The 26,203-nt window shown below is 45.8% G+C and overlaps 1 protein-coding gene across 3 annotated transcripts in view; it reads right to left on the bottom strand.

Moving 5' to 3' along the window:
- Positions 1-11,762: 11,762 nt before the first annotated feature.
- Positions 11,763-26,203, bottom strand: part of POLD3 (DNA polymerase delta 3, accessory subunit) — a 35,953-nt gene continuing 21,512 nt past the window's right edge. For 2 of the 3 annotated variants that reach the window (XM_075919599.1, XM_025186943.2), the window contains 5 exons: positions 23,556-23,718; positions 22,098-22,207; positions 17,176-17,270; positions 16,890-16,968; positions 11,763-14,182 (listed from right to left, as the gene is read on the bottom strand). In XM_075919599.1, coding sequence (XP_075775714.1) covers positions 13,977-14,182; positions 16,890-16,968; positions 17,176-17,270; positions 22,098-22,207; positions 23,556-23,718 — 653 coding nt within the window. In that variant the 3' untranslated portion in view covers positions 11,763-13,976. The remainder of the gene's footprint in view (positions 14,183-16,889; positions 16,969-17,175; positions 17,271-22,097; positions 22,208-23,555; positions 23,719-26,203) is intronic. The other variant, XM_075919600.1, reaches the window with a different exon arrangement.

Here is a 26,203-nt window from a genome sequence, read left to right as displayed (position 1 = left end):
GGAGTTTTTAAGCAGAAGCCTATAGAGGCACAGTATTTTTAAGATCTCTTGTGGGCCCCCACCTTCTGCACTCGAGGTACCAGAGTGGAGCACAACCTGGGTAACCTTGAAACCTTCAAGAAATTTGGGACAGACACTTCAAAGTGTTTGAAAAAGATCTTGGGCAGTTGAGCAATGTATCAGTGAAGCTCGCTGTTAAGTCTGACCACCGGCCAAAATATTGCAAGCCCAGAGTTGTGCCCTGTGCTCCGAAGGCTCCGGCTGATTTGGACTGTTTGCTGAGCATTGGAATCTTATCATTGGTTGCACACAGTGAGTGGAGTACACCCAGCATGCCAGTGATCTAGGAGGGTGGCTCAGTCTGAATCTGTGGAGATTTCAAAGTGCTACGGAATCCGGTTTTTGATGCAGATCACTGTCTTCATCCTGCGCGTACTGCAGATTTGATTGTTACTCCATGTTTCAGTACATTGGATTTGCTGAATATATGCCTACCAATCAGGAATGGCCCTACCATGAGGTGAACTGAGGTGGCCGCCTCAAGTGCCAGACTAGGGCGAGGGGGGAGGGGGGGCACTAGGACCCAGAGAATTGAGACCTTTCAAAGTTTTGGCCCAAGTGAGGGGGCATAGGGGTGTCATTTGAGCTCCCTGCCTCAGGTGCCAAAATGTTGTGAGCCAGCCCTGCTCCTAATGGAGACTGGCACGGCAGTTTGCAAGTACCTTTCAAATCAACACACAAAAGGGGCTTATTTCATTACACTAGTTTGGCCTTTCGGATTTACAGTGTTCCAGAACGTCATGGATGAGCTTCTGAAGGGACTGAATGGAGTTCAGTGCTATTTGGATGGTATTCTTCTGACAGGAAAAGATTGAGAGGATCATCTTTGACATTTGGATACTGCCTCGCCACAACTGGAAGACCAAGGACTGGGAGTAAGTCAAGACAAATGTGGGTTTTTCAACTCATCGGTTGAATATCTTGGATATGTAATTGGTGCCATTGACTTAAAGAAATATCAAAAGAGAGAGAAGGAGTTTCTTGAAACCCCATCAACAGAGAATGTGTCTGTAATGGACAGGAGTCCTCTTGGCAAGCACCTAATGACAAAGGGCTTAAACTCAGGTAGCTAGCAAAGGTGTTGGTCAGGGGCCGGGAGAACCAATCAAGATAGAGGTATACCAAACTAGAATGCAGCTCCCTCTTCTCCTAACTTAAAGCAAGGTCAGGTTTTGGTCATGCCAGGAAAACAGGGCGTGCCTGGAATGAGATTGTTCTCCATAACAGGGAAAGGGAGGGGGTTGATCAGAGAACAGTGATATTGCAGAGTGACCAATGGGGCACCATGAGAGTGCCCAGCTGGGGTAGGGGCTTTCTGTCTTGTCAAACATTGGACCAGGTAAGTGGCCCCTCTGCCCCAAGCACCGAAGCAGGGAGGCAGGAATGGATAAAGCCCCCAATGGGGAGTGAGAGAAAAGGCCCCTGCCAGACAGCGAGGGAAAGACAAGCCCCCGGCGGATGTGGGGGGGGAGAAAAGGCCTCACTGGACAGAAGGGGAGAGAAAATCCCGCCGCATGGGGAGAGAAAGTGGATGGGAAGGAGAAAAGGCACATGCCAGATGAAGGAGGAAGGGGAAAAAACCCGCTAGATGCGGGGTGGAGGAGAGAGAAAAAGCCCCACCAGATGGGGGGAGGGGAGAGGAGAAGGCCCCTGCCAGATGGAGGTAGAAAGCTCAGAGGAGCCACAGCCCGCCCCCCACAGCACTGCTGGGCCGCTGATGTGCACCTCCCCACCAGCCAGCCTGTACAGCCTCCCTCCACTCCAAACTGGGACCTGGCTCAGCCCCCTGGGGACAAGTTAACAGGCAGGGCATGCCCCCCCCCACCACCACTTTGGGCTGTCCCCAGGGAGAAGTTGGTGGCTACCACCACCCCCTACCATGAGCTCCCCTCCCCTGAGTTCCTGCTCCCCTGAGCTTCCCCTCCTCTCAATCCTCTGCCCTGATTCCTGCACTCCCACCCTCTGCCTTGAGCCCCTCCTTACCCCCTACCCTGACTCCTGCACCCCCACATCTCTAGTTCAAAGGGAATGAACAGAACAGTCAGTTATCCAACCCCTGTCTTCCATTCCCAGCTTCTGGCAGAGATTGGAGACACCATTCCTACCCATCTTAGCTAATAGTCATTGATGTGCCTATTTATCTAGCTCTTTTTTGAACCCTGTTAAACGCCTGGCCTTCACAACATCCTCTGGCAAGGAGTTCCACAGGTTGACTGTGCATTGCATGAAGAAAAACTTCTCTGAAGGTGCATCTACACTGCACCCTTACATTAAAATTTGCTATGCAAATTCACACTATGCAAATTATATAGCTTATTTTGAGGCCATTTCAAAATAGCTTATTTTGAAATTTGGCACTGTCTACACAGCACCAAATTTTGAAATAAAATGCTATTCCAACAAGTCCCTTAATCTTTGTGAACAAGAGTTACAGGGAAGCCAGAATAGCACGCCCATTGTTTTGAAATACAGACAGTCCCCGGGTTACGTACAAGATAGGGACTGTAAGTTTGTTCTTAAGTTGAATCTGTATGTAAGTCGGAACTGGCGTCCAGATTCAGCCGCTGCTGAAACTGATCAGTTTCAACAGCGGCTGAATCTGGATGCCAATTCTGACTTACATACTGATTCAACTTAAGAACCCCAAGCGTCCCCAAGTCAGCTGCTGCTGAAACTGATCAGCGGCTGATTCCAGGAAGCCGGGGGCAGAGCAACTCTGCCTCGGGCTTACTTTAGTCAGCCGCTGGTCAGTTTCAGCAGTGGCTGACTTGGGGACACCTGGGGCAGAGCAGCGGGGGTGCTGCCAGGTTGGTCCAGTAGCGCCAAGGAGCAGCGCTGCGGGACCAACCCAGCAGCGCCCCAGCTGCTCTCCCCCAGGCATCATGGGCAGAAAAGCCTAGCTGTGCCCCCCCCCCCCCCCCCCCCAGCAGATCAGGGAGACGCGGAGCAAAGCCGCAGAGGACGCCCGCAGCGGGACAGACGCGGAGCGCCTGGGCTGTCCCGCTGCGGGCGTCCTCCGAGGCTTTGCTCCGCGTCTCCCTAGTCTGACCAGCAGACCAAGGAGACGGGGAGCAGCTTTTCTCGCCCCGGAGAACGCGGGCGGCGGGACCGCGGCTCATCTGGGCGTCCCGCCGCTCCCATCCTCCGGGGCGAGAAAAGCCCCGTTCGTAACTGCGGATCCGACATAAGTCGGATCCGCGTAACTCGGGGACTGCCTGTATATTTCAAAATAACGGGCGCATTTAAAGACACAGAATTGCTATTTTGGGATACTTCCAGTATCCCAAAATAGCACCGCTGTCTAGACGTAGCCTGAGTGGCCATAGTCATAGTCTTCAGGTTTTGTTCCCTGCTGCATTCTGTCTTGCTGAGGCACCTTGAGAAATTCACACAAGCCCAGATCCTCAGCAGTATGCAGTTCAAGGGAAATTAGGAGCCAAAATACCTCAGAGGATCTGGCCTTTCCTCTCTGGGACCCCATTTCCCCAGTTGTATTTCAGGGCGCCAGGAACCTGAACTCATTAGTATGAGCGATGTGCTCAGAGGAAGGTGATGCAGTACTTAGGGGGTGAGCCCTTGACTTTCAAGGCATGTGTTCAACACCTGGCACTGCTAGAGGCTTCCTGCATGACCATGGGCAAGTAAGTGGGCCCAGACCCACAAAGATAGTTAGCCTCCTGACTTCCACTGAAACCAAGGTTTTGCGGAGGGCCTGCGCAGCTCTGTTCTCCACCAGCACACGGAGGAACAGAACTTTCCCCGTTCAGCATTCCTGGGAACTGTGCAGTGCTTAGAGATGGAAGCCGCACAGCATGAAGGTCTGTATTCCATTCCCTACACCCAATGCTTTAACCTCAGGGCTGCAGCTAAAATGGATCTAAATTCTGTGAAGACATCTCTGACAGGGCAAAGAACAGAAGTGACCACCCGCCTCTCCCTGTGTTTGGTATAGAATCGGTCCCCATACGCTTTCTAGCCACAATCCAATGTCATCTCCTTCCCTGGGAGCTACCTGACCCGTCAGCTGAAAAGCTGCCCTCTACTGGAGGCAACAATGCTTTGCCATTTCCCCTCCTCCCCTAAAGGCTCCGTCACAGAAGGCTCGCCAGATGGACCAGCTTTGAGCTGGGAGTGTGATGCGCGCTGTGGATTGCAGCCCACCAGAATTTGAGCCGACGTGAGATCATAAAATTAATTCCCCGGGAGACCCGTCACTGCCATCTGATCTGTGTAAAATGTCTGTCACTCTGCTCAGCGCTAGATGCAAGCTGGGGTTCTGGCTGTGACCGAGCAGTGACTAATGCACTGAGCTAACTTGCTTTGAACTGCACAATCCTCCTTTCTGTGGGAAAAATCACAGGCCGGGTAGGGGAGATGGGGGGCGAGAGGAGACACTCAGCTCGTGTGCACGCCCCTTGTCAGCTACCAAAAAGCACTGGGAAACTCAGACCTGCAGCAGGGAAAACATGAGAGTGCTCACTGGGCCCACAGCATCGTTACCTTCCACCCTCTTTATACAGCTGTACAGTGGCCATAAGGCAGACCTTGAATCCAGCTTTTAGCTGCCCTTAGCTCTTTCCAGGGAGCTTTTATAGGGTCCAAGGCTAGATGGAATCATGACTATTCTAGTTTAACCTGGTAGAGATTCCAGCACATTGGTAGGTATGTCATTCCAAAGGCAAATGACTGTGTTAAAAGTATGCACCTTACTATTTCTAGTCTGTGACCAACTACAGCAGGGGTGGGGAACCTTTTTTGGGCCAGGGGCTGCTGACCCACAGAAAAATCAGTCAGGGTCCACACACAAGTGAGAAGAAAAAAAAACCCTCCAAGACAAAAGTCCCTCACTGATTTGGCTCCTGACTGAGAAGGAGAAAGACACAGTAAAGCCTGGGGGGCCCAGGCTAATAGATTTTGTGTGCCCCAGCCCCACGGGCTCCCCAAAGGGGCCAGACCCAGGCAAGCCGGGGGCTGGCTCCCCACCCTGAGCTACAGCATCAGGGCTTGGGTATGTATGTACCTCCCTGGGTCGAGGTCTAAGCTTTTCAGGGAAGGAACTGTTTCCTGGCCTAGGGAAAGGGTCTGGGAGTGACTTGCAAACAGTGTGTCACTGGCCAGAAGAGCAAATGTGAGGCTCTCTACTGAACAAGATGGAAAATACTGAATGTATTAAACAGTCATTCTAGAGAGGAGTCAAGCTAACCTGGGGAACTCATCGCCTCATGATAACACCAAGAGCAAGAGCCTAGTAGAATTAAAAAAAAATCTGACATTCATCTGAATGAACTGTCTTCGTTATAACAGAAAGGATAAAAGAAATATAAAGCTTTGTAAGTTGTTGGCTTCTCCCTCAATAAACTACTGACTGTTAGGAAGAAGCTTCCCTATTGGCAGGTTATTCCATAATTGCCCACAAATAGTTCTTGCATCTTCCTCTAAAGCTGTATGTAATGGCATGTAGGCTGCTTTCCGTCTCCTTCTGCCCCCATCGCAGGCTGGTGCAAGAAGGCCAAAGCATAGTGAACTACTGTCCTCCTAGTTTGGGTAAGAGATTTTTATAGCAACAGAGGCGTAGCATTGTCACTAACTTCCTGTACTGGTTTAAATAAGTCATTAAATCACAGTGTTCCTCAGTTTCCCCATCCATAAAATGGGAGTAATAATACTGACCTACAGGACATTCTGTCCCCATTAGTATGTTCGTGCTTTATGCAGGTAAATGGAATGATAGTTTGGCTGTTGGACCGACTGTGACAATACAAAAGGCCATGATCCATAAACTGACTTCTTGTTTCATAACTTTTTAAATGTTCCTCACAGTAACTAGGATTAACCTTGGATTTGTCTCCCCTGTCAATAAGTCTAGTCTCTTTGTGCTGTGTAGATGTACTCACAGAGTTTAAGGCCAGACAGGGTTATCTGATGATCTAGTCTGAGCTGTATCTCACTGGACACTAAGCCGCATTAAGTTTGTAAGACTGTGCAAAATAAAACATCTCTTAAAATGCAAAAATCTCATGTTCGTTTCTCATCTCCACTACACTGTTAGGCAGGACATCCAAGAATATAGAGTTTCCAACCCAAGATTAACTCAGCTGTGATGCACGTCCATACACATTGAGAGCATGTCTTCATTACCTGTTGGATCCATGGGCAGTGATCAATCCAGCAGGTGTCGCTTTATTGTGTCTAGTATAGACACGGTAAATCCAGCACCGAGCACTGTCCCGTCGATTCTAATAATCCACCAAAATTAGAAGAATAAGTGGAATCAATGGGAGAGCATCAGCTGTCAACTTATCGCTATGAAGATACCATGGTTGGATTTAGGTACATTGACTTCAGCTACGTTATTCACAGAGCTGACGTTGCATAAATTAGGTTGATGGCCTGCAGTAGTATAGACAAGGCCTGAGAGATCCTCCATAGAAACTGCTATGTATATGCAGTGTGGGCAAAGGGATAATGCATTAGAAAGCAGGGGGTCGCCTTCTGATCTTACTTAAACTTTGTTTTCAAGTAAGATACCACAGTGTAAATCAGGGGTATGTCAAATCAAAACTAGCCACTTAGCCTTTTAGATTTCCCACCTGTGTATGCCCAGTTTCTCTTACCCCTACTAGTATCAGAGGGGTAGCCGTGTTAAGTCTGAATCTGCAAAAGCGGCGAGGAGTCCTGTGGCACCTTATAGACTAACTGAAGTGTTGGAGCATAAGCTTTCATGGGCAAAGACCCGCTTCGTCTACTAGTTCATTCGATTTTTTTTTTCCACAAAGATAAAGGAAGAGAGCTGTAAAGGCCCTGAGAAGATGAGCTTGTTGTTGCAGGTCAGATCATTAGGTATTCTGTATACAAGAGTGGTCTGCACCAGCCACTTCAGAGAAAGTACAAGTAACCCCGTTGTGGTTATGGAGTAAACTGCCTTTCAGGAAAGTTCCTTCCTGACCCCTATAGCAGGAGATTGGTTCATGCCCTGAAGTATGGGGGTTTATATCCTTTCAAATGATGATACTGTGGGTTCACATTTTTGCAAATATGCCCAGTGCAATGGACGGATGCTTAAAACAAATAAAAGAAAGATACTTTGGATCAATTTGTACTTCAAAGTCTGCCCTTTTTTGATTTCCCACCCATTGCCACGTGCACATATTGAGTGAATTCTCTTTGGATCTGATCTAACTCTTCATGAAGTTGATAGAAGGAATCCTATTGGTTTCAGTGGGCTTTGGATCCTGCCCATTGGATAGGCTTTGACCATTTCTGCTGCTACTGAAATTTTCTCCCTCATCCAGAAACTAAAAGTTAAACACCTTTGTTTCAAATGTTGTGTGCTCCCCCTACTGGCCCTGCAGTAGCAGCAGCCACAAGTCTAACAACAGAAGCTGTGCTGGCCAATTCTAGTGGACAAAGAAGAATGTTTTTCTGGCATCAGGGCCATCTAAGTGGAAGTTGATGTTAAAATACACGGCAGCTCAGCCAATTTCCCATCCATTTCCAACTTGGGAAAACAAGCAACAGCTGCCCAGTGAGAGAGGACAGGATGGGTAAAAAGATCAAATGTTATTTCTGCAGCTCAAGGCACTTTTACAACTAATGAAGGAGAAAACAGAAAGAACACAAATGAGCTTTGAAGAGAGAGTGTGTGAGTGTGTCAGTGTGTAAAAGAGCAAGAGAGATACTTATACTGAGGATACTAAACAGTTCATTCTAGGAAACCCAGAGGCAGGGAGAAGTTTGAGTTTTGACGTGGTGAATACCTGTCCTGAGCACCATGGACAAGAAGTGAAGTTTAAGAGGAGGGAAATATGTTTGCAAACCCCCACAAGAAAAAATAACCCAGGGGCCACCTCTCTCAGTCTTTATGCCAATCTAACAAGGAGCTCGAGATCTTAAAGCACTTTACAACTGAGGTCAGTACCATTATTCCATTTCAAAGATGGTAAAATAGAGGCACAGCAAGGGCAAGTGACTGCCCAAAGTCACTGAATCAGTAACATGAGCTCCTGCCTCCTAGTCCAATGCCCTACCCATTGAGCTACACTGCCACAATGCTTCAGTTCTTGTATTTAAGAGACTAATCTTGTAAAGCATGACCCCTCAAGCCTGTGCTTGCAGAGTAAGAAAAATACCCACTCAAAAATCTTAGCTACCCAATTTATCTCCTCATTCAACCTCAACATCCCCTCAGAGTAAGAGTGGTTATACTTCATTATCCGTTAAAGTATCTGGATGTATAAGCTTTCATAAAAGTCCGTTTATTGTTAGCAATCCTTACTTTGCCTATGGTAGAACATGTTTTGAAAAATGCCAAAGAACAGCACCAAGTAACACTGACACTTCAATTTGGTATCTTAGCTGCATTCCAACCAGGTGACATAACCAAAGGAAGAATGGCCCATTATCTTTCTTCAAAATACCACAAAAATATTCGTCAGCCTCCAAGGAGAAATTGTAACTCATCAAAAGCGAATCTAGCCTTTTTCAAACCAGGGCACAAGGACAGAAGAATGAAACCTACTCAGGTTACACTAGCTTTCCCCCTTGGCATGAGATGTGTGTCTCAAATTTCAGAAGTAATGGAATTCTACTAACCCTTGAGAAGAAGGGTTTAAAACTGCTGATCTGCCTTCAGACTCGAGTTTCCTGTAAACTGAGCGCTTATGTGGCCACTCACGAGAGATTCCAGTGACGCCCAGCTGTTTGGCAGAGCACCTACAGCTAGTTTTGTGTTTCTACTAGTGGTGCACATGCCTTGGTGCACATTAGAAAATGTATTCCACACATGGATGCAAAAGGTTTGAGGAAACATTGCTTCAGACCAAGTCGTCAGACAGACTTTGCCAGATGATATGGCCTGTTGTGCATGGAAAGGATCCCCAGAAAGAACCTGCTGATGTTACCAAAAGGGGACACGCTTGAGCCTCTCTCTTGATCCTTAGAGAATCTTCAGCAGTGTCACCCACCCTGTTCTGTGGTCAAATCTCATTTCCCCAGAAAGAGAGCATCTAGACCAATAAACAAAAGGCTCATGCTCTCCATAGGTTTTTGCCATTGGCTAAAGAAAGTTGCTCTTGTTTGCTTTTAAAAAAAAAAGCAACTGAGGACAGTTCAGTTTGGGTTTGTAGTGGTCATGGCACAGACAGACAAAACTGGCATTGCACCCCAAAACTAGCCCCATCTGGCTCTTCCTGAAACCCAGTTGCAGGATGTGCCATAATAGAGGGCTTGGCTCATGGCAGTCTCACCTCAGGCTCTGTCAGCCCCTGCATGCCCATCCGAGAGACAGCAGTAGTCTCCAGGTCCTGCTAGTCCATAGGTTAGCTCTAGAGCTTTAGAGAACTTGGTCTGTATGACCCAATAAATAGGCGCAGTTTGGTGGATCAGCTGATGGTACAACGGGCCCTGACAGCCAGTCTCAGATATACTGGAATAGCAACACAAGGCCCACCCAACAGTAACAAGAACCAGCTCTTTTAGGGCGAGGCATCAGAACCCCACAGCAGGGGGATGTGGGATAACTTGGCACCCATGTGAGATTTAATCTTTTTCTCTTGAATCCTAAAGCATAAGATTCAATATTCCTTCCAAATTTTAACTAGGATAATGTCCAATCCCCTTTTAGATTTGCTATATTCTTAACTTCAATTACATCCCTGAAGGAAGGAGTTGGAGGATCTAAGAAATTCACCAGTAGCTGGAATGAAGCAGCCTAATAGTCAGGAGAAGCACCCATTTGGTCTATCTAAAGGGTGAAAAGATGTGGTAAGCAGAACACCCAGCAGGGGCTGGAGGGAAAAGCAATAAGACATGGCAACATCTCCAGCTATGATGTGATGTCACCAAGAAATCCATGGAATCCACAGAATTTAAATTGGCAGAAAAGTGAACTGCTGCATGGGCAGAGGCCATTAATTTCCTCAATACAACTAGATTTATATGACAAAGGATGCAGAATTACTGGTTTGGGTAGAATCAAGGTGGCACACACCGATTCCTCGGCCATGAACAGGGCTATTAGCCAAAACACTATGAAATGAAGGAGTTGCAGAGTGGGGAGTTTGAAAGCTATTACGTGATATAGTTTGGGCAATGGGACAAAATGGAATCCAACAAGTTGATGCCCTAAAGGCCAAGCCATAGCTTCCATAATCATTATGCATGCAAACACCAAGAAGAGCTCCAACTAAACCTGCCATTACACTACCTAGGATCTCTTCACCATGGTGAAAAGATGGGTCTACTAAAATGGTGTACTGACACACAATACTTTGTTGGCAAATACGTGTGATCCACTCATTCTGCTCATGACCTTGTGGAGCGATTATGTTTCCTTATACGGCCCTGCTGTTCTCTGCACTCTCCTGTTCAATATCTAATGTTCTGCTGGCATCGCACTCCAGGAACTAAAATACAGAGAGAACAAAATGATTCCACATGGTTGTCTGGGGGAATGAACATCACTGGGAACATCAACAGGGAGGGTTTAGAAATGACTGATTTGCACGCCAAGTAGTGATGGATTTCGCTGCAGATGTTTATTAGAACAGGGAAGTGCAAGTTGATAAAAATGCTTCCCAGCTCCTCCCACAATCGCTTTCTTTTTGCAACAGCTGTTACAGTCAGCAAAGGACTGGTTGAACCAGCCACATGCAGCATGGAGGAGTGAAAATGCAGACACTCATTCCAAACAGAATCCACTCTGCTTAACGATGTGGGAAGTTGTCAGAGTTAACTTTCCAGATTTCTTACAAAGCGAAGGACGTATATTTTCACTTGTCGAACTATCCGCAGTGTTTCGAGCCATCGCTTAGCATATGTGCATTGTTTTTAAACTACCCTCCACCCTGAGGCCGCAAGATCCAGGGGCCTTGATCGAAACAGGGACCTGGCACACTAGGATTCTTGATTTTTACTCCCAAGCATCAGAATGTGTAATTTAACCCCTCTGAGCCTCAACTTTCTCATCTTTAAAATGGGGACAGCGATACCAAGAACTGTAATGCGATTTCAAAGATCCTCAGAAGAAAAGAGGTATCATGCAAGTGCTGGGTATTATACCTAGCAATGGAGAATGTTAACCTAGGCAACATCCCGGACAAACAATCTGCACACAGGAATACAAAGAAAATCTTACTATCTATGGTAGTTATATGGCTCCCATTATCTTAATATTTGAACCTCTCGCAATATTTTCATGCATTTATCCTCTGCACCTCTGGAGCTAGGAAGTGCTAGTCCAATTTTTATAGATGGGGAACTTGCCCACAGTCTCACAAGAAACTGACCCATGATTCAGCCTTGTGCCAGGCAACTTACCCTAGATCACCCAGGAATCTGAGAACTATTAAAGTAGAGGGCCTCCAACCAATGACAGAACTTATAACAGTCATGCCAGAAGATACCCTTTTAATCTTTATAAAGGGCAAGAGAAACCAGCATGTTTGTCTCATAGCACAGCATTGCATTAAACAATATATCTGGAACTTTAAAGCCCTCAAACTCTCTCTAGACTCCCCAGTTAACAGACTGGGTAATAGTTGCATCCTTTGTTCTATAAAGTCTTGGATTGCTTTTATATCTGGAATTTTTTCCATGCAATTGAATACCATGAACCAGTTTTACACAGATTTGTACAAGCTATTCAGGAAATCAGAAAGTAGCACGACTCTCCAAGAACAATCAGTAACACAAACAAGAGAAGGTAAGTGTTTAAAGGGTTTTATTATTGAAATTTACTCTTAGAATATACTTCCAGCTGTGTCAAGAAAAATAGAAACATTGAAGTGGAATTATTCTGGGACAGATGCAAAGTTCTTCGTAAAACCAAGGCTTTACATCCTTTTGCAGTGGGGGCCCTCTACTGCCATTAAAATTGTCCCGAACATGTGAAACCTTACCCATCTTGCTGCATGAAAAGCCAAGTTTTAACACCTACAGATACAATGTCAACCCCACTTCTGCCCCACTGATATCTGTCTTATAGTCTCCTGCTAGGGAAATCCCAGTCAAAGAATTCAGTGTAGTTTCTCTCTTTTATCCACAGCTCAGTTATGAGGCTAACCTTAAACACTAAACTGTTGATTGAGTTTATTTACTACAATCACCATTACCATCCAGGTACGGCATAAGTATAGTCAGAAATCCAGAGACACCCTCTTGCTCTGAGCAGACATGAGAGTAGCAGCCTAGCATGTTAGCAGCTTATAATGTTTTAGCTTTCACTAAGCTGGAACTACTCTTGATTTCAGGGAAGAAAGGGAAGGGGATTTCTGTTAGGATGAGTGCTAATTCTGATTGTTCAGCACCATGACCTATTAAAAGAAACTGTTTGATAAGTAAGCCTGAATTACAGCTTCTTGAACGTTAAAATGTTCCTCAGTACCTCAGGTTTGAACTATAATCAATTTCCTTCCTTTATCCACTCCCTGTCATCGGCACTCACTCAAGGCTCTCCATCTGTACGAGTAGGCCTAAAATCCTGTTCAAAGTTACTCATGAGTTTAGATGTCCAATGGGAAATGCCTTGAAGGGGCTGGATTCTCCAAAAGCACTAAGCATGGACCCTCTGAAAAATAGTTTCTTTTAAGGTGTCTCATGTTGAGCTTCCCAAAGCTGAGGCATGTCTACACTCCAGTGGATAAAGATGTCCCTACCTCAAAAGAAGGATGTTTTCTGTCCACGTGCAGAATTCACCACCCTGAGCTGAGTTAGTTGGGTCGACTGAAGAATTCTTCCATCAACACAGCTGCATTTACACTGGGATCAGGCCACTTTAACCATGGTGCTCAGGGCTGGGAATCTCTCATACCCCTAAGCGGCGTAGCTAAATCCATCGAAATTTTAACTGTAGATGAAAGTTCAGACAACCAAAACCCCTAGTCACGTTTGGCAATTTGGGCCCCAAAACCATGCACATCTTCACAGGCTATTGGTTCCTTGGGGCCAATATTTTGCTATGGCACATTTCCTTAGACACAAGGTTTTTTTAAAAAAAATCTGTACATGGCACATGTCCATTAGATTTTAAATAAATAAAAGCTAACAAAATAGGAGCTGCAAATGTCTTTATGTCCCTGGCTATGCTGCAGGCAGGTACATCAGGACAACCTGCTCATACACCCACTTCAATTCAATCACCACCCACTTCTCCAGCTGAACATACAGTTCTTTCCCAGTGGCCAGATGGGCTTGACCTTCCCCTAGGTTCACTATATCCAACTGCGTGGCAAGCCTTTCTGATGTTTTTTGAAAAGAGTGATGGAGCATAAGCAGTGTTCTGGTTTCTAATTAGGCACCCAAGCACTTTACAGAGGGTGTATGAAAGGAAGAAACAGTTGAAAGAATTTTATGTGGTACTTTGTCCAACAAAGATTATAAAGGCAGAGAGAAAACTATTTACCTGTCTTGAGTGGGAAATCAAATTGATTTCATCCAGTTACAGCTGTAGGCAGATGTTCAACATTGGGGTGTGAGCCTGTTACACGACAGTTTTTAACCAACCTGAACATTTAAACAGGAAAAAAAGATCAAATGATTCCACTAAAAGGATTAGCTTCTTATTTTCTCCAGCTACTCATGGAACAGGCCTTAGTTCTGGACAGGTCACAGGCCATGCTTAAAAAAAATTAAAATGTCATCATGTAAACAAGTTAACGGAGCTCCATGTGTTCCTCTAGAGTTTGCTCCCAGCCGCTGCTTTCAAAAGCATAGCACAGAAGACAGAATTAAACGGTAATGGATACAGTTACGTTTTCTGATGTAAAACCTGGTCTGGAGAGCTTATTTACACAGGAAGCTAGATGTTTCCCACCAGGATAGCCCGTCGGGTTGTTCTCCTCCAAAGCTGAGGCTTATAGAAAGCTACTGAAAGGAGCGACATTTCCAAGCTGCCCAGGGATCGTGGGGAGAGATTCAGTTCATTTCTTCTGAAAGAAGCCCATGATGGACACTTGTTTGTTTGCTTTGCTGGCTGGGGCTACCCCTTTCTTCAGGCCTTTCCGTTCCTCCTTGGGTTCTTTCTTCCCAGCCAACATGGACGGACCGAGTGCAGCTGGCAGCTTGGCTTTGGTGACTTCCCCATCACTATCTGTACAGGATTCGCTCTCGTAAGCCTTTTCAGTCACTGGCAAGAGAATGTGACAGGAGTGGTTAAGGCTTTGCTCAGAACAGTTGCAACCAAGCAGTATATGCAAGGAATACAGGAGGATGTGTGAGAGGCGCACAACACAAGGTGGCTGTGCCATTTTGGTATGCAAATGGGACAATGTGGGGAACCTGTCTAGGGTCAATGGATGAATTCTGCTTGATGCTACAAAGCTGTTATAAAACTGTTGCATCAGGGAATGCCTCTCCATCAGGGCCGGCCCACAACATTTTGGCACTAGAGGTGGGGAGCTCAAATGACGCCCCCATGTCCCCTCGCTTGGGACAAAACTTTGAAAGGTCTCTTGTGCCCTCCTTCCTCCAGCACAGCACTCCACCATCTCTGTGCATCTAGAGCATAGAGAATACATAGGCACCAGCAGCAGACACAATTTTCTACACTCTGGGTCTTAGTGGCACCCCTTCCCCCCCACAGTCTGGCACCTCAGTTCACCTCATGGTAGGGCTGGCCCTGCTCTTGGTGGATGTGGAAAACGCCAGTTGTGATACGGATGGCATGCAGCAAGTATAGACTCATAGAACATTAGAACTGGAAGGGACCTCAAGAGGTCATCAAGTCCAGTCTCCTGCCCTCACGGCAGGACCAAGCACCATCTAGACCATGGGTTCCCAATCTGGGGGACGTGAAGAAATTCCTGGGGGGACACGAGGCAACCCAACCCCCCCTCCCTTCTAGTTTTGTTGCCCTGGTCAGTTTTTTTTTTTTAACTCAACAACACTGACAGTTAGGAAGTTTTTCCTAATGTCCAACCTAAACCTCCCTTGCTGCAGTTTAAGCCCATTGCTTCTTGTTCTATCCTCAGAGGCCAAGGAGAACAATTTTTCTCCCTCCTCCTCGTAACATTCTTTTAGGTGCTTGAAAACTGCTATCATGTCCCCTCCCACTCTTCTCTTTTCTAAATTAAACATGCCCAATTCTTTCCATCTTCCTTCATAGCTCATGTTCTCTAGACCTTTAATCATTCTTGTTGCTTTCCCTTCTACCCCTCACCTCCAACCAGGGACACTGAAGAGGAGTTAAGGTTAACACATGTACTCTGGATTAAGCAACAGGGCATGGAAAGTGGTTGGCTGAGGCTGGGAGAAGCTACTTCCTCCAACTCATCTGCAGAGAAGGGGAAATCCTCAAGCATGGCAAAGAAACAAAGGTGGCAAAGCAGGGGTTTACAACGCTTTACAACCCCATTCCTAGCTGTAGCAGTCCTTGGAAAAGTGGCCACTAAAGCATGGAGACATTCAAGGGAGGCCATATAGCAGGAAGATATGGATCCGAAGATCTAATATTTTGGCTCTGATCTAGGTGGCTTTAACCCATTTTAAAAACATGAGAATCCCATAATTCAAATGATGCAAATATTTTGTACCAGTCCAGAAGATTTGCAGTTATCAGGCTCACATGGGGCAGGGGGAGAGACGGGATGAAATGGGGATAGCAAGTTCTGGACCACAGACTAGTGCAAATTTTTTCTTACCCTATTCTTCAGTATCATAGCTCATCTGACTTTCCCTGTGCTACTCTGAGCCTTCTCCAAGTGCACCACAGGGGCCTTATTTTCCCCTTCATAAAACTGTAGTAGATATTAATTTGTAAACCAAAGGTCTGCCTATTTCACAAGAGACCATTTAAACCCATGCTCCAGTGGGGAAAAGGCAAGCTTCCCAGTTCTGGCACATTTGGAAAAAGCTGAACAGAAAAAGGAATGCAGAATTTTTTGCTAGAAATAAAAGCTTTAATGTTCATTATGGTGAGCTCAGGATGCAGAGCTTATTAAAACATAGCTGTGGAGCAAGGTTTTATTTTCCTTCCAAAAGTATTAACAGTATTATCTGGAGTCAGGAGTGCAAAACACCCCCCCCCCCCCCAATGCAAACTCAACAAGTGATTCTGAACAAATCTATTTCCCTCTGACAAAACTCCAGTACTAGAGCTTGTAGTTACTATTGAAGACAGTTACTTTCCTGCTAGCTTTAGCTTTCTTTACAGAAGATATATAAAACACAGGACCTGAAGTCTCCTGCAATAGGCCACACTCCCTGGATTCCTATTCAAGTCCACAGGAATCGAGGGCACTCAATGTCTTATTGGATCAGGTCTACATTATGCTTACTATAAATAATGCATCCACCAGTTTTTCAGAATTAAAGCACTTTAGCCTGTTAAGAACAAATAAGTTGCTTTTTGTTGCTTTTTTAAAGTTTTAAATCCCAAACATGCTTCTTGTTGCTCTTACCCAGTTTACCTGGGGCATTCTACATTATACTGAGGGCCAGAATCCAGCTGCCCTGGGTATTCTATCTGCTTTGTGTCACCAGGGAAACTGATCTATAATCTGCAGCATGTTTTTTAAAGGAATATATTTTCAGAAAGGAGAACAAGGGCTAATGCTGGTTATAAATGGTAGGAAAGAAGGAACAAAAGAAAAATCTTCAAAAAGTTTGTGATTGAGAGTGACACAGTCAATGACAACGCCACTCCACCTTCTTCTGCCAGAGACGATTACCACAGTGCAGGAAAGTGGAAGTGGAATCCTCAGCACGCATGGAAAAAAGAATCAAGTGATGCTGTAGGCTCCTTCCTGATAAGTTTGGTCAGCAAAAGGTGCAAAACACCTTGACAAAGGGAGCCCCTACTTGTGGGTGCAGGGGACAGAGCTAACTATTCTTACCCATGCAGCCTTCATCATCCAGAAACGTTTTGGATTTCAGCACACGCTTCCGTTTCCGCTTCTTTCCTCCAGTCGGAGCCTGAAGGGATCCAAAATGAAGTCAGGGTGAGTGTACAGAGCTGCTATGGGCATGATCTATGAGAGCCCAATGTAGTCAGTCAGGTCTGATGCACCATGCTCCCTTCTCCAGCACTCCCTACAGCCCTGCTTCTGTGAACACCATGCATTTCCGCACTTCATCCAGACAAACACATAAATGCAAGTTACCATCCTGACATGTCTTTACCTCAGTGGTTGTCGGCTCTAGTTCAATCTTCAGTGCAGGCTCTGGAGAAGGCGAGGGGGCGTTAGCTTCCGGAGGAGTGGGAGATACTGAGATATCTGCCAAAAGAAAAGGAGCTGGAGACCGTGATGGCATTTGGGACAGCACCCCCTCTCCCCCTGTTAGCCTGCAGCGTTTCCCAGCTCACTTGTTAAGTACATGTAGCCCTTGCCTGTAAAGCTGCTGCCTCATCAAAGTCAGGGCAAACTGTTCCAAATGGCTGTCTGACGTTAGGCATGATCAATCCACGTTTAGGCTCCAAGTGAATGGCTAAGTTTCCAGAAGTGCTGCAAAGCCATAGTTCTCAATGGCAGAAGTGTGTTTTCAGCACCTCTGAAAACTCAGGTACTATTTTAGGCCCCCAAACTGGCATATGTTAGCATCAGTTACTATGCATTTCAATCACTGACAGACTCTCACAAAGGGAGGCCAAGCAATTTTCTGTTAGAGAAACTTAGGAGACTCAATAATTCCAATTCAATGCAAAACCTTCACTAAGTCACTCAATTTCTTTGTCTCCGCCCACTGGTAAAATGGACATGACACTTACTTCACAAGGGTGTCACGAATCTCAAACTGCTAGTGCTTACAGGCATTCAAATACTTTTATGAAAAGGAACTCTTAAGGGTAAGTTACAATATCTGAAGAGTTCACCAAAGGACAACTCTGTTCCCTCCCTTCCATTATAATTAGGGATGCTAAAATGCATTTCGTTAAGCGTTTCGTTAAGTAATTGTGTAACCGCTGAAAAATTCAGTGGCTATACAGTTGCACACTGGGGCAGGCAGCTCCCGCCTGCTACCTTCTGCTGCTGCCTCTGATAGAGGCGGGGGGGGGGGGCAACTCTGTGGGAGCCAGTATGCATGTAGCTGGTCTAAAAGGCTGCCTCCCACACTGCTGCCTCAGATACAGAAACAGCAGCGCAGGGGAAGATCCTGCGTGTAACCATGCACATTTAACCCATGAGCCTGGGTTCATTGTTTACTGTGTCAGTTACACTTTGACATTTCTAATTATACTCACTAGCTAATTATTTCATCTGTTCACACAATCTTTTCAGCATTTATACTATGCAGTCAGTCGGTGGGTGTGGAGGAATAGTGGCTGCAAGCTTCAAATTGCAAAAGGAACCTAACCTGATGCAGTGCTACCTTCAGGAGCCTGTGAAGCGAAGCACTAGTTCCAGAGCATTTCATAGCTTTGCCAGGCAGAAGCAGAGTGAAGCTGACAAGGTTTGTAACTATGTAAGAGGTCTGGGTTCAATGCCCTCTGGATTTGACAGAGGGAAAGAAATGTGAAGGGGTCTTGTATTCAGCACAGTGCAAGAGGGAGATGTGCCTTGTATCTCTCAAGAGACACCATTCTGACTAGCTTACATGGCTGCTAGAAGAGTGAAAGTTGCCCAAGTGAAAGTTGCCCAGTGAAAGCTACTACCATGCGAGGCTTCAAACCTGGTGAGAGCTAGTAATGGGAGGAAAACCTCCTCCCGCAGTCTATGGAAGTGTTGGCTGGGGGAGAAGGGCAGTGTTCCTGGTTGGCTCCACCTCCTCCCTGTCTCTGCTGGCCACAGAGCAGCACACATACTGTAGCTGTAACATGAATTCTGGATCTGTAACTATCCCAACGATTAGCTCAGTGTTAAGAGTTCTGACTGTGCCAGGCGTGTGGCCAACTGATCTTCACAGGTTAATCCAGGGCTCAAGTGAAAGAATGGTTGGCTGCCAATGCTAAATAATAAATTACGTCCTTCAAACCAAGACTCGCGCTTCCAGTGAACGAGGCACAGAAACAGGCAGCACAATTCAGTATTTCACCTTGCTGCAGAGTTGGTAAATGGCAGGTGTTGTGCAAACACCAAAACCCAATGTGATGAAATAGGAACTTTCATAATGATTTGTATGAATACTATGTGTGCCATGCTTTCTCCATGTGTTGCACAAGTATCTAAGTGGTGGGACAAAGGTGTGAGATCATTGCAGAGACCCTGGAGGGCAGGTCTAACTGCCGGCTTTCTCCCAGAGCCCAAACAATAGCCAGACACTTCTGCACCCTGGAAACTGATGGCCAGGAGGTCCATCCTGATGGTCCATCCTCTGCAAGGAGCCAGCTGAAGGAGTTGGAGAATAGAGAGACAAAGAGACCAGGTGACCAGTTTGCCCAGGAAAGAGACAAAGGATAGAGGTGGTGCAACTTGGAGTGACTCAGGGAGGGCTGCTGGAAGTTGATCAGGCTCTCAGTTTGGATCTCGTAGGGGAGATCCCAGTGGTCTGGATCCCCCTCCACTCCTGCCCTAAGATGGACTTTGCAGAACCTTTGTACTTGCTAACAAAAACTGTTCTATACTGTGTTCCAGATGACTAATAAACCCTTCTGTTTTACACACTCTCTGAGAATCACTGCTACTGTGAAGTTGGAGTACATGGCCCCTTCTGGGGGCATGTAAAGCTTCCAACATGTCCTGCTCTGGTGGGCTTATTGAGGGGATGTCCCGGCATGAAACACATACTGAGATCAGGTGGGCAATGAGGCTTTCCCTAGTGAGAGAGATGCCTGCCCTGTGTGGTGCTGCATTAGAGGAGGCTCCTGTCTTGACATTCATTCAGAGCAATGTTCCCCCATGACACTCAACACCTGATCTTGTCCGAAGGTGCTACCTGCTGAGATAGGCAAAGCTGCCTTTGGGCTTTCCTGGGTGAGACGTTGCAGAGAGTTTAAAATTCCCATTTCCAATATTCTGAAAGTAAGGACCCTCTGGAAACTCCTAGGCAAGGTTTGAAACATTCACTGAAGGCTAGCCAGAGGCCTAACCGACCAGCCAGAGGGCTAAACCAATGTTTCTTAAACTGTGCGCCGCGGAGAACAGAATTCAAAATGGCCACCCTTAAAGGGCTCAATAACTTTCCCCCGATCCTTCCCCTCCCCCAATAACTTTCCCCCGACCTTGGGTTGGTTTTTTTTTTTTTTTGGCTCAAAGAAATCAATCCTTGGTGTTCCTCAAAAAAAAATTTTTTTTTTAAATTATTGTTTGGTGTTCCTCAGTCTTAAAAAGTTTAAGAAATACTGGGCTAAACTGACCAGCCAGAGCTGGCTATGAAAAACTAGCCCTGGGAAGTGGGGGTGGCTTCAGTAGTAGGATCCAAGGCAAGGCCCTTGTGAAAAAACTCAAGCCCCCCGTCATACGTTGGAGGTTGCTGGGATTTATTCCAACCTAGTATCAGTTGTACCTTTTCTTACTGTCAGACACTGAATGAGGGTTTCATTCATTTTTCAACAAACTCCAAATTCTTTTCCTAATCAGCTTGTTGGATGACTGTTTCATTTCACATACATTCCCTAGCTTGGCTCCCAATTATATATAGTAAATAACATCCATCACCTCAAAATACCCAAGACCTTTGGAATCTGGCTGTCAGTTCCTCATTACAGGCCCCATTCTTGCAAAGTTCTGCCCACTCAGCTTCCATCAAAGTCAATAAGAACAAGGGCACTCAGCACCTTGCTGACTCAGGCTGTATTTTTTTCCTCTATTATCTGTATTCTTGAAAAATCTCACGTTAATAGTAATGCAAACAACATCTATAAACATTCTGCATAATCAAGATCCTAAAAACTAACTCCTGGAGCTCCCTACTTGCAATTTACTAACTGAACTGGTTAGGACTCTGAGGAGGGCACTATACCTCTCAGAGAGTATCATAAAACTCTCTGGCACAAGTTAGTGCAACTGACAACCAGTGCTCCCTCTAATTTTTCATGTGCAACAATCGCCTCCATATTGGTGCATATAACGAAATTCATTCTGCTCATGGATGATCTGTACGTGGGGTTGAGGGATTCAGAGTGTGAGAAGAAGCTCAAGGTTGGAGGGATGAAGGCTCTGGCTGGGAGTGCAGGCTGTGGGGTGGGGCTGGGGATGAGGTATGAGGGAGCTCCAGGTGGGGTTCGAGAGGTTCGGAGTACAGGAGTGGGCTTGGAGCAGAAGGCTGGGATTGGGGAGAGGGGTGGGATCTGGGCAGGAGTTAGGGTGCAGGAAGGTGCTCAGGGTTGGAGTTTGAGGTCTAAGAGGGAGCTAGGGTGGTGGATGGGGCTCAGGACTGAAGCAGGGAGTTGGAGGGCAGAACACTTAATTGAGGCAACTCCCATTTTGAGGGGACATAGACAGTGTGCTGCCCTGTGCTCACCAACAGGCACTGTCTCTCACAGCTCCCACTGGCCTCAAGTCCCAGCCAATGGGAGCTGAATAGACAGCCCAGCCCCTCACGGTGACATGGCTCCAGCCAAGAGGTGGGAGAGGGAAAAGGAAGGAACAGCAGCATGCAGAGCTGCCAGGAAGGGCTGGCCCAGAACAGAGACTTTACAGCCCCAAAGGCCACTTTCTTAATCAGGCCCTGCTGCTGGGTCCAGAGGAGGGTGCCTCTGCCTTGTCTGCACCAGCTCCCTGCCAGGGTCAGGGGAGAGACATGATTCTCCAGAGCTAACAGGGAGCTGCTGTGATCAAGGGAAAGGGGCCTCTTCCCCAGCCACTGCAGTCCTGTGCCAGTAGCTCAGAACCCCTGCCTGAGGCTTATTAGGCAGCTCTGTGGCTTATAGGGAACCTTGCTGGCAGCACACTCAAGAGGACAGAGCCAAGCCTGAGCTAAGTCACAATAAGACCAAATTACTCGGGGCCTCCAGAAGGTTCTCTGAGGTGGCTTGTGGCAAAAATAACGGGGGAAGCTCAGACTGCAGCCATTTGCATGGATACTGGGCCAGCAAATACATCTGAGGTCATCCAAACTGTTGGCTTTAACAGTCTTGGGTGGTATTATCCCTTAGTAATATGATGAAAACAAGAACACCTGTCCCAGGTTTCCTTCATTAGTTTCTTGCAATCACATCTTCTTACCTTCATCTTCACTGCTGTCAGACTGAGGCCGTTTGATTCGCCTCCTCTTTTTCTTCAGATTTTCATCCTCCTTCTCCTCATTATCTGTCATATCCACCCTCTTCACTCTACTGGCACAAAGGAACAAACTGAACATGCTTCAGACCTCTAGTGTGCTTATAAAAAATGACACTGATGTAGGCAACTACAATCTTCATAATTATATAAATTACATGAAAACAAGTACCTCACAGACATTTACAAAATGCACACATCCATACGTGGATACACACACACACACACACACACACACACACACACACACGGACTTTTTTTAAGACCCGCCTTCTCACCCCTCCCCAGCTCTTCCTATAGCAAAGATTTCTCTGGCACCCCACACTTCAGTGTGCAGAGGTTTTGCCTAGAGACTTACCTTGCTTGACCAAGGTAGCCTGGCAGGAGGGCATTACTGATCTCGTCACCACTGCTCAGCCATCTAAGAACTAGTGTCCTAACAGACCCACTCAGAAGTTATTTTGATAGACTCCTTGCCACGGACTATGAGGTAGTGTCTCAGATTTCTGGAGCCATTTTTTAAAAGACTTTTTTTAATGTAATCGCATTTTTGCTACTGAAAAAGTAAAACAGCTTCTTTCTTCTTTTCGAGCTGGCACGACATGCCAGACTAAAGCCCTGGAGGCTGAAGGCCTCTGCATATTCATAGAACAGGTAAGCCCAAGTAGCCTTCTCTACACTGCACTGCCAACGTGCAGTTCCCAGGCCCTTGGCTTCTCAAACGAGACTATCTACAAGGAGGCCAATTAGCAACAGCTGTGATGGTGAGTTGGGTGATGTGTATACCCATTCAGCAGGAAATGGAATGAGACCACCAATTAATTACACGCAGGCCACCAAACAGCTATGAGACTGTAATGATTTTTGGTCTCTGTCAGCTTGGGTTGGATTAAAAACAGAGGACTGCACATAATTTTACTTGGAACATCACCCAACATAATTCAGTGTCTTAAAAAGCAGCAGTACATCAGCTACCTCAACCACCTAGCAGAACTTCACATGTTGAAAGCTGTCTGCACACATAAATTCAGGAATATAAATCTACCCTGCAAAGCAGGTGCTCTTGCCAGGTCCCTTTATTTCTCCCCAAGATTACTAAGTTCGTTCCGTGTGGGCCACAATTCCATAAAGAGGTTGTCTTGTAGAATACCTCCCCATCCACTGGTGATTACCTGGACTACAGCTATACCGTTTGCAACTGCATAATGCCTCTATTGTAGCGACCACTATTGCTTACGTGGAAAAGAAATACTAGGAAAGAATTTTAATATATTTTTAGCTGATTTTAAGGCAATTTATGTTGCTGGAAACAAGGATTTGAGCCAGCACCATGTGATCAGGCAGCTCTCTGCATGCCATCAGCAAGCAGTCCAATGGATCAGAGTTTGAAAACCACTGCTCTACCTTCTTTTGTCCTTTTGCTGGATTTTCACAGGCTCCATTTTTTTCCCAGGTTTCTCCAGTGTGGCAATGGGGGGTGATTTGGGTTCCACTGTAGAAACGGAGGGCTTGGCAACTGTTTTTTCTTCCTTTGGCTGTTCAGACTCAGAGCTGACTTTAAGCTTATCTGCGAATAAGACAAATAAGAGTGCATACTGCTTATTTCACACGGTCTGGAAATGACAAAGGAATTAGTATACAGTGTCTGCAAGAAAAAGGACAGGTCGTAGTATCAGTCAGCTACAGATGGAAGGCGCACTACAGACCATGTTCAGAAGCACGAAGGGATCCTTTGCAACCTTACAACTGCAAGCCATTCCAGAAAAGGGGCACTGCTACACTTCTATATGAAGGCACAGGCACAATCTCCTCTACTGCTCTAGATGAATCTCTCCAAGTGACAAATTTCCAACTTGTCTGGGTTCAGCATCAGCAACTTCACTCCTATCCAAGTTCAAATAGGAGTTCTGTATGAGAAGCACAGAAACAGCAAAATCCAGGTTTGAAGAAGTGCAACCGGAGCTGTGTTTAGCCTCATGGTTGTGGTCCTGTAGCCCATGACTACTACTTGTATTACCACAGCATCAAGGAGCCACGGTTATAACCTAGGACCCATCTTGTAGAATACCTCCCCATCCACTGGTGATTACCTGGACTACGGCCGTACCGTTTGCAATTGCAGAATGCCTATTGTAGCAACAGCTATTGCTTACATGGAAAAGAAATAGGAAAGAATTTTAATATATTTTTAGCTGTTTTTAATGCAATTCATGTTGCTAGAAACAAGGATTGGAGCCAGCACCACGTGACCAGGCAATTCTCTACATGCCATCAGCAAGCAGTCCAATGGATCAGAGACTGTACAGTCACAGACTAAAGAGATGGTCCCTGCCCCAAAGAGTTTACAATCTTAGTACAATACAAGAGACAGCAGATGGACATAGAGAAGGAAGTACAAAGAACCAGTGAGACAACATTGTTCAGAATAATTGGCAGTGGTCTTATTCACCAGCAGCCTAATCACAATGCCTTGATTTCACTCAGCTGCCATACATGCACACTGAACAGGAGAGGTGACAACCCACATCTGAGATACCTCAGAGAGGAAGAGGAAGTATTCAACAACTGAGTCAACAAAACCTCACGACCGATGGGATCAGAGAGTGCCAACAGCTCTGATAAAATTGCCATCAGCATCTTTCTAGCACCCACCCTTCGGCTCATGCTGAATCAAGCTGTCAATGGGCTAAAGGGCCATCAAAAATGGGCCAGATGCTTTATCTAGCAGTTTCAGTGATCCTAGCTAGGTAACACATCGCACCTATGACACAAAATGATCAACCGCAAGTTGAGCAACAACAAAGAGTCAGAAGACCCAATCATTGTTTGTTATTGCCTGAGTCCTGAGATAAAGTTTCTGAGGCTAGGAAAGAGATTAGTGCCCAAGAGCCAAGCTCCTCTCAGCCCCTTTGTTCCTGGCAATGCTGCTCCATCCTTAGCCACTGGACAGAGGTCATTGTGAAGGGGTATAGTTGCAGGAGCTCAGTACCACAGTAGTGCACAGCATACCACACATGGCAACAGATTAGAGGAAAAAAGTGTAATTTATTCCAAATTACTTACCTTTCCATTTTACGTCAGCTTTCCCACTTTTTAGAACATATTCCTTTGATCTTGGACTCTTTGTAGATATTAAGAATTTAATTGGATTAATGGTAATAGCTGCTTGTATAATTTTTAAATGTTTGATGAAAATCTCCACACCTCACAGTGTCATACTTTAACAAAATAAGGACTCACAAGTGGTTCTCTAGCACTAGGATCAGACACTATTCTAATATCATTTGTTAAATGCTGAATGCCAGATGCTGCACTCTGAAAAATCCAACAGATTTCTTTCACTGGAATACTACCAATATCATCCCGGACTTTGTTCTGGAAACACCTCCTTCACTCCTCCTACTAGAGATGCAAAATCCCATTTAACCAGTTAACTGCTTAAATGGGATCCCGCAGGCTGGAGTGGCCCCTGGCCGCGGCGTGGCGCGGTGGGCCTAGCCAGAGCAGTTCCCTGCTTGTGTCAGGCATGGGGCTGCTCCAGTCCAGCTGGGCCATTAGTTAACCAGTAAGTATCACCCGGTAATGGTGATGCTTACTGGTTAACCAGTGGCATCCTTACCTCCTTTTGTTGTTACTGGTGCACATTTGAATAGTCTTACACATTTGTTTTCCAAACTTTTTCCTTTCAGAATCTTAACATCCCATCACGTAGAAAAATCTCCCTCATTCATCCATTCCAATTGTCCATTCTTTATTATCCCACAAACAATATACACTTCAAGGCCAGCTACCTCCTCCTCCTTTGCTTTTTCTCCTAAATCACTCCCATTAACACACTCCCTGTGTATCAGTTTTCAGGAACTATTTCACAAATAGTCAGTTCTCCTGCCTCAAAATGCTCATTTTTAAATTAAAAAAAAATGTATGTAATAAAAATTCTTCCTGGGTTAAAAATCTGTATGATATTAGCCCAATTGATTTCCACCACATAATTTTCTAGTGTGAAATATTCCACTTACAACTCTCCTTTAATTTCTGCCTTAGAATTACTA

The sequence above is a fragment of the Pelodiscus sinensis genome, chromosome 1, assembly GCF_049634645.1.
Source record: "Pelodiscus sinensis isolate JC-2024 chromosome 1, ASM4963464v1, whole genome shotgun sequence".
NCBI classification, from domain to species: domain Eukaryota; kingdom Metazoa; phylum Chordata; order Testudines; family Trionychidae; genus Pelodiscus; species Pelodiscus sinensis.
Note: the sequence above shows the minus strand (reverse complement) of the source record. Positions and strands in the feature narration are given on the sequence as shown.